The sequence below is a fragment of the Neolamprologus brichardi genome, chromosome 3 (genome assembly GCF_056152115.1).
Source record: "Neolamprologus brichardi isolate AB-2024 chromosome 3, ASM5615211v1, whole genome shotgun sequence".
Lineage (NCBI taxonomy): Eukaryota > Metazoa > Chordata > Actinopteri > Cichliformes > Cichlidae > Neolamprologus > Neolamprologus brichardi.
The window spans coordinates 10,292,948-10,305,346 of record NC_142106.1 but is presented as its reverse complement, the minus strand read 5'-3'; the positions used below and the strand labels follow the sequence as shown (position 1 = coordinate 10,305,346).

The following is a 12,399-nucleotide window of genomic DNA, read 5'->3' as shown; positions in this document are numbered from 1 at the left end:
TGTGATTAAAGTTTTCTTACTGACACAGGGAGGATGGTCAGGCGTCCTCTGTTCCTTCACCGTTCATGAACTGTCACTTATAAAATGCTGCCAAACATCAACTACACTCAATAACTAAACGTGTGCAGGTTAAAGTGATGGACGCCCAGATCTGCACTCCAAATACAAACAGACTAAAGGTGTTTCCTTCAGAAACAAAGACGATATTTACAAAGATCTCACAGGTAAATTGTGAGCGATCACAGCAGCATCTCATCCTGACTAACAGCTTTTAGATGCAGGGAGAGCGTCGTGGTTCAGAGGTGGTTCAGCAGATGATGAAGGCCTTTCTGTTGCATTGTGTAGTGCTGTGGATGCCATGATGGTTGACTGGGTCTGCTTCTACTGAACTCACAAACACTTCTGAGGTATTTACACCTGAAGCCTCATTTAATGTGAGTCAGAAACAAACGGCTCACCTGTGATTAATGGATGTTTCCCTGCATTTATATTTTCACACAGTTTATTTCTTACAGCAGGAAAACTGAACAGAATGTATGTAAGAGGTTAGAGTGAGGATGACATCACTTCATACAGAAAATACATGTTTGTCTGTTTTGATGATGAAGGACTTCTTTAGCTCTGTAAACAGCTACACTTGAGAGGACAGAGGTGATTTCATGGATAAATAACAATGTGTTTATCAGCTTTCATCATCGCAGTGCAGACGTGACGTCAGATCTATCAAAGTGAAGGCCGTCTCTCTGATGACGTCACAGAGCAGAGTCGTTCTGTCCTATAAAGGATCTCAGATCAGCTGCTGCCATCTTGTGGCCACAGTTGGTTACTGTCTCTGAAAGTTGTCTCATGTTTCCTGTTTTCCTGTTAACAAAGGCTGGAGCTCATCATGCTGAGAGGGCAGCAGCATTTTTTGGCTCTTCACACATGTTCATTATATTCTGATGATCCTGGATGGAGACAAACTACAGATAAGTGTGTTCAGCCCAACTAGTTGATCTCATTACAGCAGTTTGATGTTTCCCTTTGAATCCCCCTGAAGATCCTGACAGTGAAGCACGTACATAATACTCCAGCCTTTCAACTCTGAGCTTATTTAGTTCTATTAATACACTGAAATCTCATTTGTGTCATGAAGAAAGTCTTTAATCAAACAGAATTCAAAGATCAGAAACATTTCATATATGGAGTTAAACATGAATCATTGTTTCAACAATAGATTTATTGTTGTCATAAACAGACAAGAAGACAACAACAAACTGCTCCTCCCATTCAACACATGTCAGTCCATATCCCAGCAAACGAAATCATCTCCATTTACACATCAAATAGAAACATGAATCACTTGTAATGATTAGAAACTTGATAGAATTTCAAATCTAGTTTGGGGAGTCATTCAGTGAGAAACAGTGAAATGATTTTCCATGTGAAAAGGTGGACAGCAGAAACAGAAAGAAACAGTGAGAACTAAAAGAGAAACAAAGAGCTTTGGAACAACGAGGCAGCAGGAGGACAGCTGCAGTTTAACAGCTTCAATTCACTGACAGGAAACAACATTAGAAATATCATCATCCTCAACTCATCTGCTGCACTGACACTGACACCTTCAACGGACACACCTTCACTTTACCACCATCATCAGTGTAAATGTATGGAAACATCCTGTGAGTGAAAGTGTGTGTGAAGGTGTGTATGTGTGTGTTAGTATCAGGATCAGAGAACGACAGCTTTCCTCTGTTCCAGTCCAGATTCACTCTGATCCTCTGGAGCTTCTTCTGGACTGAGAGAGCAGTGAGAGGAGCTGATGGTGAGCGTGCTGAGTATTCACCTCCACAGAACCATATTCTCCATAATCCAGACTGTATGCTTCCCTTCCTCTGCACAGACTCTGCAAACACACCCAGTGTCCACCGTGTACTGTCTCCAACATCAACATCCCAGCTGTGAGTCCCTGAGTTAAAGCCCTCAGAGCCCAGGACAGAGCAGTAACGATCAATCCTCTCTGGATTATCAGGAAGCTGCTGTTCATCTTCTCCTCCTCTCACACTGGTCAGATCTTCAGACAGGATGAGTTTTGGATTTGCAGTGTTTGGGTCCAGAATGAGAGGAGTGTAGGAGACCATGTCCTTCATGTTGTTCCAGATGTTGAAGGTCAGGTTGCCCAGGTGTTTGGCCTGGTCTATCAGAGCTCCTGAGGGCAGCTGTGGATCATCCAGCAGGGGGCAGCGCTGGACTCTTTCCACTGCAGCCTTGTAGTTGTGCAGGAATGAGACGTCTTCAGCTCTCAGCTCCTCCTCTGTGGCTCTGACTGTGTCTGAAAGAGCTGCTATCTCTCTGCTCAGAGCCTCCATCTTCTCCTTCATCATCCCACTCTTCTGCTCCTCTTCCTCCCTCAGTGCAGCCAGCCTGGCCTCCTCTTCCTCTGCTAGAAACTGGTGAAGCTTCTTAAACTGCTCCTTAATCTGCCTCTCTGTGTGTCGGGCCTGGACCTTAATGTGTTCTGCTGTTTGATCAAACTTCACTTGAACTTCTTCACAAACCTTTAACTTCTTCTTTAAGGGCTCCAGAGTTTCCTGAAGTTCCTTCTTGTGTTGTTGTGCAGCTTCATCGATGGGTCTGAATCTGTGATTGGTGTGTTTTTCTGAGGCACAGCAGATGTGACACACTGGCTGCTGATGGTCCAGACAGAAGAGTTTGAGTTTCTCAGAGTGCAGACTGCAGAGAGCCTCTGAGGCTCTCTGATCTCTCTCCTGTAAGAACGACTCACACAGGTTCTTTAAAGCCAGATTAAAAGGTGGTTCATACTTTGAAGATCTTCTCTTACAAACTGGACACTCGTGTGTTGGTCTCTCTCTCCACCATCTCTTCAGACAGTCTTTACAGAAGCTGTGGCTACATGACAGAATAACAGGATCTCTGAAGACCTCCTGACAGACCGGACAGCAGAGATCCTCCTCTGATCTGGAAGCCATTGAGTCTGTGAGTGAAGCTGAAAACAGCAGACAGGAAGTACAGTCAGTCCTGGCTCCCCTCCCTCCTCTACCACCTTCACTGAAACTTCCTTTGAGTCGTGTTTTTGCTCAAACTCACCTTCAGTGTGTGGAGCGTCAGCAGCTTGAAGCAGCAGTGTTGGAGTTTTCCACGTTTCTCTCCTGTAGCTGGACTCACTCAGAGGAAGCTGCTAGTTTGGTCTGAGCTCAGTCTGATCGTCTGTGCGTCTCTCTTTACTGAGGACGAAGAACTTCCTGTTTCCTGGTTTGTCACATTTGAGTGACGTGAGGGGAGGAGACAAATGTTGCTGTTTGACTTTTAACTAAGGTGTGTTTCAATCCTGCCTGCAGCTCAAAAACTGTCAAACAGGTTTTGTGTCTTTTCACCTCCACAGGTCACAACATGAAACCTGTTGTGAAGTTTATAAAATAAAGTGTCACTCGGTGGTGCAGCTGTTTGTCAGCTTCTATTTCAGACTTTGTTCTGCTTCTTGTTCAGGTTCCCAGCAGTGGGAGTGTAATGCAGTCACACACACACAGGTGGTGTTAAGGTGGATTCACTTAGTTACAGACTGTGGTGTTATTTCCTGTAACTAAGGGTGTGTTTCACTCCAAAGTTCAGACATTAACCTGCCAGAAGTTGTAAAAGTTACTAATAAAGAGCTTTTCTCTCATTTCACATGCAGGTCAGAGCATGAAAGCTGTGATGCAGCAGTTTGAGAGAAATTGCTGCTGATTTAAAATATTTTTTGTGGTTTTATAAAATATATAAAAGAGCAGAAAGAAAAGAAATAAGTGTAAAGAGTGCAGCAAAATGCATGTTTTAGTGTGAGTTGGTTCATCTGATCTGGTTGTGTAAAAGTCACTGCATGACACTGAGTGTTACTTTTGTGTTACTGACACTCATCTCTGACATCTCTTTCTCTTACTTTCTTTTTTCTGTTATTTAGTCAAAAATGTTTCAAAGAAATAATGAATACTGGAGTGCAAAATTAAAACCAAGATGGACAAGAAAAGTTCAAAGCCATCAGGTCCTCAGTTTAGAAAAAAGAGAAAAGAAGAGGAGGAGAAACGAGCAAAAGATGCAGGTAAGCAGATGTGTGATTGGATAATGGCAGGTCATCCTGAAACAATCAGAATCAGAATACTTTATTAATCCCTAAGGAAATTATGTGCGTTACAGTTGCTCCAAGAAGAAATGGTAAAAATAGTAACAGTAACAGTGTTCGCCCGGGGCGCCAAACAGGCTAGGACCGCCACTGTCTGGATGGCAGAGTAACGCTGGTTTCTTGTCCTTTTTTCATTCATAAAGCAGCTGCTCTGCTGTAACACTCAGTGTAACCAGTAGATGGCAGCAGATTTATACTGAGCTTCTCCTCCAGGAGGAGGAATGAAGTAAAAGAACAAAACTTGGCGACCACGTGGTGACAGAAGCCGGTTTTTCTCCTCTTTTACTGGTAATTGTAACATTGTAATTAGGCTTTTTTTTTGCTGTTTTTGTTTTGAACAAACAAATACAAAAAGGAGAAAAAAATTGTTTCTACTCATGAAAACATTTAAGCTGCTACCAGAAACGGACAACTTTTAAATCTGTTGTTTGTTTGTTTTTCCAATGTCAGCTGCTTCCTGGTATATTTGTTGTTGAGTAAGGAAGTAAAACTCTTCAGCATCAAACACACAGTGATGGTTTTTCAGTAAAGCGCACTTTAAAAATGTAAGTAAACTATAGAATACATTGTTTGACTTGTGTGAGTCGAATTGAGAGAGAAATGAAAGTGAAACACATAAAAATCTCTGTAACATGTGGATGTCCTCTGCTCTGAGGTGCTGGGGGACCAGTTAGAGACCAGCAGCTGGACGTCAGTGGTTTGACTGGTGGACTACTTCAGTGAAGAGTAGACGACGTTTTGGTTTATATCTGACCCTGATAGACTGCAGGTCATAACTTCTTACCTGAAGTTCAGTTCACCTGACGCTCGGACCGGCGGCCGCCTCGGGTCTCTCCTCCTCCCCTTTCCCTCCTCCACCTGCTGCCTCCACCACTTGCTAATGTTAATGAATCTGTGGAAGCTCCGTGATAGCCACCACACAAAGTAACAAATAACGACCTTATCTAAATCCCAGTAACGGTTAACACGTTCCTGATTTTGTCATAATAACTAGTTACCGTGCTCGTTACCACAATAATAACGTAGTTACTGTAAGGCGTTACTTAGTCCCCACACTGGACCGACACAGCTCTGCAGCTCTCAGCCTCAACACTGGCTCCTCACAGAGCTGTGTGCTGAGCCCCTGCTCTATAATCTGATGAACCCTGATGACACCACAGTGTCCAGGACAAACCACCTGATCACTGACTTCAAGAAGAAAAGTAACAGACAGCTGGAACCACAAAGAGAGGGTCAGGACTTCCTGTTTCTGTAAGTTTACCTCAGGCAGAAATGACCCAGGGTCTAAACACCACAGAGCTGGTTAAGATGACACAGCAGAGACTTTCCTGAGGGTCCTCAAGAAGATCCCCATACCATGGCTCCACATGTTAGCATGTTGCTTCTGTGTGTGGTTTTGCTGTTGCACAGAAAAAGGAGCTCCACAGGGTTACTGGATGGCTTCTCCCAACTCTGGAGGACCTACATAGTTCCTGCTGTGTTTACTCACTGCTGAGTAAACTGCAGCTGGATCAGTGTCTGCACAGTAAAACACACACAGAGGACGTCACTGCAGACAGAACAGCTGAGAACAGACATGAAACTGCTGCCACTCACAAATCTTTATATGAAACACTCAGAGTGTTTTCAGTTACTGCTCAGGTTATTTTAACTTCATGTTAAAATAGTTTAACATGAAGTCAAATGTGAGATAAACAGACCTGATAAAGGAGGAACTGAATGGTTAACATTCAGTTTCCTCAGAGCAGCTGAATGAAGCTGTGAGGAACCGAATGTTAGTTAATTGCACAGAACATTAAAGAAGTGAGTTATTAAGTATATTTTCACATTTAGTAAATATGATAGCAGTCTTTGATCTGTCAGAGTTTAAAGAAATGCTCTTAATGATAATAACAGATTGCATGTATATAGCGCTTTCTAGGCACCCAAAGCGCTTTACAATTGGTTCACTCTAACATTCACACACTGGTGAAGGCAAGTTACAGTGGTAGTCACAGCTGGGGCAGACTGACAGAAGCGAGGCTGCCATATCGCGCCATCGGCCCCTCTGGCCAACACCAGTAGGGTGCTGCAGCCACTGAAGGAGCTGCTCAGGGATGACGTCTACCACCAGCTCCTTGGTTTTATTAGTGTTGATCTGGAGGTAGTTCCGCTGGCACCAGTCCACAAAGTCTCTGTACTCCTTGTCGTCCCCATCAGTGACGAGGCCGACTATTGCAGAGTCATCAGAGGACTACTGCAGGAAGCACTGGGTGGAGTTTGCAGTGTAGATGGTGAAGAGGAACAGAGCCAGAACCGTTCCCTGTGGGGCCCCCGTACTGCAGACGACCCTGTCCGCCATACATCCCTAAGTTCTCACATACTGTGGTCGGTCGGTGAGGTGGTCCAGAATCCATGTCGTGCGTTGATGGTCCACTCCTGCTTGTCCTTCAGGACTGTGGGAAGATTGGTGTTGAAGGCACTGGAGAAATCAAAGACCATGATTCTCACAGTGCTCCCAGCGGTCTCCAGGTGAGAGAGGGAACGATGTAGGAGGTGAATGACGGTATCATCCAGTCCAGTGCCAAGTAAACCCATCTTCCTGTGAGCACCAGCTTTTCTATTGGTTCAAACACAGAGGTGGAGGGCTACGTTTTTTCTTTGTGAAAAGACAACTTAAAAAAAAACATTCAAACATGAAGCTTTTATCTAGAAAAGCTAAAAAAAAATGTATCATTGAGTAGTTTTTCAACATAATTTGAGTTTTTGTGGTAAATATTTATATGTACTTATATGCCACAATTTTACTCTCTTAAGTGCTTTCTGTCTAACATTCAAACTGATGGATGCATCAGACAAAAACTTAGGTTTTGTATGTTGTCCAAGGATATTTGGCATGCAGACTGGAGCATCAAGGGATCAGTTCACAAGCTAATTAGTGGATGATCTGCTCTACCTCCTGAGATGAAGCCACTCCAGGAATGCCAACAATTATCCATCTGTTTAATGGAGACATCAATTGTCCCCTTGTGTCAACATCTTGTAGTTTGGTTAATGAATAAATGTATTTCCTCACACATGGTTTATTTATTTATGGCCACTAGAGGGAGATGTTGGACTTTAAAGACTAACATGGATACAAGCAGGTCATCAACATTTCTTTAATATTTGGTCAATAATAAAACGACAGTAATGTGATTACAGTAACAGTAATGTAAAAAAAAAAATCACCACCATCTGAACATTTATTTATTCGATGGACTTTATTGTTACCAAACAGAACTGTTCTGGACTCACACGTCCAAGTTAACCAACCACCAACATGTACAGATAAAGAGCAACAATCATAAGTTCATCTACTGCACTGATTCTTTGATGTGCAGCAGGTTTTAAGCATGACAGAGATTCTCTGCTACGAGCGAGTTGTTAAGCCGTACACTAGACAACACTAAACACTAAAAAAAGCTCCGACTGTGGGTTTTAATCAGTGCCGGTCAAGTTACTTGAAAAAAGTAATCAGTAACTAATTACTGATTACTTCCCCCCAAAAGTAATCCCGTTACTTTACTGATTACTTATTTTCAAAAGTTATTAATTACTTAGTTACTTAGTTACTTTTGAAAAACACGATTTACAACCTGAATAGGTGATAAAGTGATAAATCTTTCAGCCCAATTCTACTTTTTCTGCATAATCATCATACAAAATGTAATCAAATGGAAAATTCTCTTTTTAAAACTTGTTTTATTAGTTTTAATCTTTTAACTTAATGCATCAAGCAAAAATTTAATTATATGCAACATTCTCTGACTGGAAGAAATTTGTTTAACATTTAAACCTATTTTCTGCACATTCCAGCACATAAAATATTTTTGTGTGTTTACACTCAGTCTTTCAAATAGATGCAAGTAAAACACAGCAGAAAATAAATAAAGTCAAAGACTAGCGGTCCTGTTGCTCTATTTTCACCTGTAAAGCAGGAGTGGGGTAGGCGGAGGTTTACCCTGGTGCAGGTGTGCAGCGGTCAGTGGAAGAATCCGCGAGTTTCTCTGAGAGTTTCCCATTACGTCGTAGCTACTCGGTGCTTGCTCGGAAGTTTAGGGGTTTTTTTCGCTGTAAAAAGAAGTTTTCTTCCCACGCACAACGGACACTAATGTTTTTGTCACTTTTTCTGGAATCAAACTCAAAGTAAGGTCAGTACTTCCACGCTTTAAACGCTGCACGCTCATACTCTCTCTGCACTCGATATATGATCCATTGTTGATCTGCACACAGCTGTTGTCACGAACGTCGCACTCGCTTACGTCACTGTTTTTCTCGCAAAAAAACGTGATTTTTTTGTGAGAAAAACAGTGACGTAAGCGAGATTACTATTGAAAAAAAATCACTTTTTTTGCAATAGTAATCCCTTACTTTACTCGTTACTTGAAAAAAGTAATCGATTACAGTAATGCGTTACAAGTAATCAAACGTAACGCGTTACAAGTAATCAAACGTAACGCGTTACAAGTAACGTGTTAACTGCCCATCTCTGGTTTTAATGTTATGGACATGTGCATATGTTATTTGGAGAATGTATAAATGCTGCTGTACTTGATTCTAATCTGCTGTCAAGTCTCATATACACAAAAATTGCAGTTACTAGACCACAGAACAAACACCAGGTAAAGCTGTTCGATCAATAAAACTAATTTCACCTGAGACAAACTGAAGTGATTTACACATCTCTGTTATCAGGCTGTGGGACATAAAGTTTAATGTTTAAAGGGGTCCAGTGTAAAGATCCACAGCTCTAATGTGGGGTCAGGGTCATGTCTTGGCAAGTTGGATGGCCGCCCAGTATACGGCTGACCAGAGGTCTGATTCATGTCTGAGCCAGAAACAGGAACAGTCTGCGGAACAACAGCGTCCCCATGACAGGCACCTGGTGCAGAAACTGTGCCAGACTGTGTCAAATCAAAGGAAGCGGAACAGTCAACCGGAGTAGGAAGAGCAAAGTGCTGGGCCTGACCAGAAGGGCTTGCTGAAGTGTGCGTTGTGCAAGTCTGAGAGTCAGGTAAGGCATTGTCCACATCCGCACCATCACATGAACCGTGCTGACGATCCGTGGACTGTGAGGCATGCTCTCCTGCCACAGAATCCACATCCACCCCATGGCTCAAATCCGAAAGGACCCACAAGGAAGTCCTTGCTGCGGTAGACTCTGTCTCTAGACTGCCAGAGTCCTCCAGATCCCCACAAGCACTGAGATCCCCCTCACTGGAGAAAACGTCCAGGGACTGACTTCCCAATGAATCCTGAACAGGAAGGAAGCTCACGTCCAACAGAAGGTTTCTGTGTACAACCTTACTCTGGCCTGAAGAGTCACTGATCCTGTAAATGTGGGTCCTGGGATGCCTCTCCACAACAGTATAAACCTGAGGCTCCCACTTGTCTGCAAATTTCTTCTTGCCCCGCTCGCCTTTATTGGCAAGCAGGACGCGATCCCCAACATTCAGAGACACACCTTTGATTTTCTTATTGTATTGACGAGCCTGATGCTCCTGCTCATTGCTGGTGTGCCCCTGGGCGATCTTGGCAGCCTCAGACAAGTATGACAGAAGAAGCTTGGAGTAGCTGTTAAAGTCCACCACAATAGGATCATGCAAAACAGACTTGAACATAACGTCGACCGGTAGTCGTGGGACACGGCCGAACATCAAGTAGAATGGGGCATATCCAGTAGTCTCGTGAACAGTTGCATTGTAAGCAAAGGTCAATGTCTGAATCTGCTGCGGCCATTCCTGTTTGGCTCTGAGAGGGAGAGCTCGCAGCATGTTGCCAAGTGTGCGGTTGAACCGCTCCGTGCCACCATTGCCCATAGGGTGATAAGCAGTAGTGTGAGACTTGGCAATGCCCGAAATCTGCAGAAGCTCAGAAAATAATTCACTTTCAAAGCTGGGACCTTGGTCTGAGTGAATACGCTCAGGGAAACCATATACACAAAAAACACAGTCCCATAACTTTCTGGCAACCTGCTTGGCAGTCTGATTCTTGCATGGGAAAGCAAAGGCCATTTTTGTGAAGTGGTCAGTCGCCACAAGCACATCAACAGAGCGCTTCTTTTTGTCCTCTGCTGACCAAAAGTCAATGCAGATGAGCTCCATGGGAGCAGAGGTCTTAATGCTCTCTAATGGGGCTCGTGCTGCAGGTTCTGGAGTCTTGGCAAGTATGCACCTTCCACAGCACCGAACATGCTCCTTCACATCCCTCTCCATATTGGGCCAGAAAAAACGCTGCCTTGCTAGGTGGAGGGTCCGAACTTGACCCTGGTGCCCTGCCAAATCGTGGACACCTTTCAAGGCCTGCGCCCGTAAATTCACTGGCAACACCAACTGGAGTCTCTTTGTTTTGCTCACAGGGTCTCTCGCCTCCCTGTAGAGAATCCCATCCCGAACCTTGAGCCTCTCCCAGTGCTTCAATAAGGCCAGTGCCCTGAAATCCATATCATGTCTCTCACGCCTGGAAGGGCGCCTTCTGCGGGCTACGAGTGGCAGGACAGCGGAGATGATAGGATCTTGAAGTTGGTGGTCCTCCAGCTCATGTAAGGTAAGTGATGGCAGTACATCATTGCCAACTGGTTGTAACTGCTGAACAAGGTGGAGAAGGGAGGCAGCTCTATTCTCCGCAGCGGTTTCCCAGTAATCATGGTGAACCAAGGTAGCCGTGACTTCCGACGAACTGTAGGAATCTTCTGAGGTCAGAGCTGGAAAAGGTTGTTGGGCAATCTGAAGATTTTGGACACCAAACCTGAAAACGTCTTGCACCTCATGAGCCGCCGCACCTTCTGCATTCCGCACCAAGTGCGCGTAGGACTCCTGAAGCAAGCGCCCACCAATAGAATGGGTGAAGGGGTCACGACTGAGTGCATCTGCTACAACATTCTTTCGACCTGGGATGTACCTCAAATCAAAGTTGTAGGATGACAGTTTGGCCACCCACCTTTGTTCATAAGCGTCCAGCTTGGGCTTGGTCAATATATGAACGAGCGGGTTGTTGTCAGTCCACACTGTGAACTTGTGCCCCTTCAACCAATGGCTGAACTTTTCAGAGATGCTCCACTTCAGGGCCATGAAGTCAAGGCGATGGGCTGGGTATCTCTGCTGTGACCTGCTTAGCGCTTTGCTCGCGAAAGCAATAGGGCGTGCCTTATCCCCGTTGACAGGCAATTGTGATAAAACCGCTCCCAGTCCATCCAGAGAAGCATCCACAGACAAAATGAATGATCTTGAAAAGTCAGGATGAGCCAACACGACACAGTTAAGGAGGTCGTCCTTCAGTTTATGAAAGGCCTTGTCACATGCAGGGCTCCAATCTGCAGCAGTCAACCTCCTGAACATGCCAGCACCCCTTCCAGCCTGACTAGTCCGTCCCTTCCGCTTCTGGCCAGCCGTCAGAGCAAACAGAGGCTTGGCAATGGCTGAGCAACCAGGAATGAAGCACTGATAGAAAAAGACCATTCCTAAAAAGGACTTAATCCTTTTCACAGAAGGAGTGCAACCATCCTTCTCCATTAGAGCCTCCTTTGGCATCTTGGAAATTACTTCCACCTTAGCTGGGTCCACAGCGACTCCGGTCTGGTCGATGACATGACCAAGAAACCTGAATGACTTCTGCAGCAGATGACACTTCTTTGGACTCAGCTTGAGATTGTTGTCTCTCAACCTTTGAAAAACAGCTCGGAGCCGGCACAGGGTTTCCTCTTCAGTGGGAGCAAAGACCAGGAGGTCATCCAAGTAGCAGAGCAGACTGGTGAAGTTGAGGTCACCAAAGATGTTCAGCATCATGCGCATAAATGAAGCTGGGCTATTGCAGAGCCCTTGTGGCATCCGGTTGTATTCGTACAGGCCAACAGGCGTTGTGAAAGCGGTGTACTTCTTATCCTCCTCACACATTGGAATGTTGTAAAACCCAGAGGTTAAGTCCATCGTGCTGAAGAAGGCATTGCCCCCAAGCGCGGCAAGGCAATCTGCTTGGTGAGGGAGTGGGTGCGCATCCTTAAGAGTTCGCGCATTCAACCACCTGAAGTCCGTACAAATCCGCTATCCACCATCCTTCTTCCAGACCATGACGAGGGGGGATGCATACTCGCTGATGGATTTGCGAATAATCCCTTTCTCCTCCATGTCAGTGAGTACCTGCCTTAGTTGTTGGTAATAAGCAGGGGGTACTCTTCTGTAAGGCATGCGGAATGGGCGTTCATCAGTCAGGTGGATCCGATGTAC

General features: G+C 44.7%; 2 protein-coding genes across 2 annotated transcripts in view; one reads left to right on the top strand and one right to left on the bottom strand.

Moving 5' to 3' along the window:
* Positions 1–12,399, top strand: part of LOC148103446 (coxsackievirus and adenovirus receptor-like) — a 76,905-nt gene that overhangs the window by 14,071 nt on the left and 50,435 nt on the right. The window lies entirely within an intron of this gene.
* Positions 1,572–2,969, bottom strand: LOC148103449 (nuclear factor 7, brain-like). The gene has a single exon (XM_087838714.1). It carries the CDS (start codon positions 2,967–2,969, stop codon positions 1,572–1,574), a length of 1,398 nt encoding a protein of 465 aa, XP_087694840.1.